Source organism: Cornus florida, unplaced genomic scaffold, assembly GCF_030987335.1.
Source record: "Cornus florida cultivar Cherokee Brave unplaced genomic scaffold, ASM3098733v1 CherokeeBrave_3.0.0_Hap2_Chr02, whole genome shotgun sequence".
Taxonomy (NCBI): domain Eukaryota; kingdom Viridiplantae; phylum Streptophyta; class Magnoliopsida; order Cornales; family Cornaceae; genus Cornus; species Cornus florida.
In genome coordinates this window covers 56,797,622-56,800,272 of record NW_026775572.1, presented here as the reverse complement: position 1 = coordinate 56,800,272, position 2,651 = coordinate 56,797,622, and the positions used below count along the sequence as shown (strand labels likewise).

The 2,651-nt window shown below is 43.5% G+C and overlaps 1 protein-coding gene across 1 annotated transcript; it reads right to left on the bottom strand.

The window, feature by feature from the left end:
* Positions 1-1,033: 1,033 nt before the first annotated feature.
* LOC132296265 (uncharacterized) lies at positions 1,034-1,447 on the bottom strand. Its single transcript, XM_059794476.1, has one exon. The coding sequence runs from the start codon at positions 1,445-1,447 to the stop codon at positions 1,034-1,036; it is 414 nt and encodes a 137-aa protein (XP_059650459.1).
* Positions 1,448-2,651: the final 1,204 nt, after the last annotated feature.

The following is a 2,651-nucleotide window of genomic DNA, read 5'->3' as shown; positions in this document are numbered from 1 at the left end:
AGAGCTCACGCCGAATGAGCATTTGATTGGATTAAGCTTCATTCCATACCTCTTCAGCACGCTGAACACATCTTGCAAGTGCTATAGGTGATCTTCCTTCTTCTTACTTTTTATTACCATGTCATCAATATAAGCCTCTACAGTCTTCCCATTTGATTTTTGAAAATCTTGCTGATTAGTCTCTGATAAGTAGCTCCAGCGTTCTTCAGTCCGAATGGCATGACTTTAGAGCAGAAGGTTCCTCGTTCAGTGACAAAAGAAGTTTTTTCTTCATCAATTGGGTTCATTGGGATTTGATTGTAGCCAGAGTAAACATCTAGAAATGTTAACCGTTTGTATCCAGTAGTGGCGTCCACTATTTGGTCAATCTTTGGCAAAGGGAGGTTATCCTTTGGGCAGGCTTTATTCATATTGGTGAAATCAATGCAGACCCTCCACTTTTCATTCTTATTTTGTACTACTACCACGTTCGATAACCAGGATGGATATTGAACCTCTCTAATAAACCCAGCTTTCAGCAATTGATCAATTTCTTCAGCTATTATTTGAATACATTCTGGAGCGGACCTTCTCTGCTTCTATCTCACAGGCTTGGCGTTCAGATCTACGTTAAGTAAGTGATAAGAGACAGAGGGGTTGATCCCCGGCATGTCCGAATGGCTCAAAGCAAACACATCCGCGTTCTAAGAGAGAAAATTAACTAATTTGCACTTTTCTTGTTCTGTAAGCCCTTAGCACACTCTCGTGGTTTGGTCCGACCTTGAGTTATCAATTTGTACATCAGCTAAAGGTTCTTCGGTCAAGGCTGAAGGTTCCCCGTCCCCATTCATGCTAACAGGAAGTTCCTTTAATTGCTATCTCAGGCTGGCAGAGCGAACGGGGGCTTTCCCTTTACCCGCAGCTTTTAGAGTTACTGAGTAAATTCTTTGGCAGTAACTTGATCCCCATGGATGTTAATCACTTTGCTTCCATCCAGGCTCAGACATTACATTATCTAGTGTAGGGTCGGTGGGACTCCCTGGACCCTATGAATCTACCCTCTTCCCATTAACAAATTATAAGAGGGATGGATCTTCACTACCATAAAACTTTCGGCAAGTTCCTTCTCGGTAGCTCGGACAAGCAATTCTACTATGCCAATTGGTTCTACTCTTTTTCCGTCGAATCCCAACAACAGATTTCCAGTACATTTTAGCATCTCTAGCTTGATCTCAAGCCAATCGAAAGTGACCCTTGGCATAACATTTGCACTGCTCCCTGGATCAATTAGCACCCTTCGCACCAGGCAATCTGCAACTGTCAGGCTAACAACCAAAGGATCGCCATGTGGAGTCTGAACTCGCAGCAAGTCTGTTCTGTCAAACTTTATCTGTGTTACTGCCTTCTGATGGTGTAGAGCGTTCACGCTTCCTATTCTCCTCTTCATTTGTGCCTGACAGAGACGCATTCGAAGTAACTCTTCCTATTCTGCGGTTTGTTCAGGTCGACCATGGATTGCATTTTTAATCCGAACGGGCTGAGTGCCGTGGTGGTTTAGTTTCTGAGATCCCTTGACTTGCTCATCCGGTCGGTTCTGTTCTTGTGGCGGCCCGTGAATATACCCCACAAACTCCCCCCTTGCGATCAGCATCTCCACTTGCCTCCTCAGGTTCCTGCATTCATTAGTCTAATGACCAAAATCACTATAGAAAGCACAATGTTTAGACTGATCCCTCTGTTCAAGAGGTTGCCTGATTGGTAATAAAGAGCGAAACTTATCTTTGTTCTCTTGATACAGCCTTGCCAGGGTAACTCTAAGCAGAGTAATCAACTCATCCTCTCTGGGTCTTTTCTTGGCCTTCCAGGAGGTCTGACGCTGTGGCTGAGCTTGTTTTTGTTAGATCTTAGCTTTGGACTTCTGCTCTGTTAAGATGATTGATGTCTTCATTGCATTAGCTACTTTCTCTTCTTCCAGACGCACAAAACCATCAGCTTTTTCATTCAGCTCATCCATGGTCTTCGGTGTGTTCACCACCAAACTTATGTGGAATGGTGTTCCTCGGGTCATGGGCAGCTTGAATGCTTGGATTGCCATGGATGGATGACATTCCATTACCATGCTCTTGACAAGATTAAACCTGGTGAGGAAAGCTTGAAGTCGTTCATCTTCATGCTGCTTTATAGTGAAAAGGCTTAAAACATCTTTAGCCAGGCACTTATTCCCATAGTATTGGATGATGAACGTGTTATACAAATCTTGGAAGCTAGCGATTGAGCCTTGAGTCAGATTCTTGAACCAATTGAGAGCTGGTCCAGCCAAACTCGTAGGGAAGCATTTGCACATCAAAAGATCATTGTTCGTGTTCAAAGCTATTTTCAGCTGAATGTGATAGATGTGATCAATCGGATCTGTTATTCCATCAAATAGAATGAAAACTAGCATGGAAAAATTTCTCGGATTTTGGAGCGTTCAGGATTTCGGCAGTGAATGGACATGCAACCATTCTTGCGGATGAACGGAGTGCTTCATTCTCCCTTGAGAACCGTAATGGAACTCTATGGTCTTTGGACTTCCTTTCCGAACTCCTATACTCAAATGTTGGCACTGAAGGTCAATAAGGTGGATCAATCAATCTATCCTCCGTAAATTCACTTTGCCACGGGGATGCAAC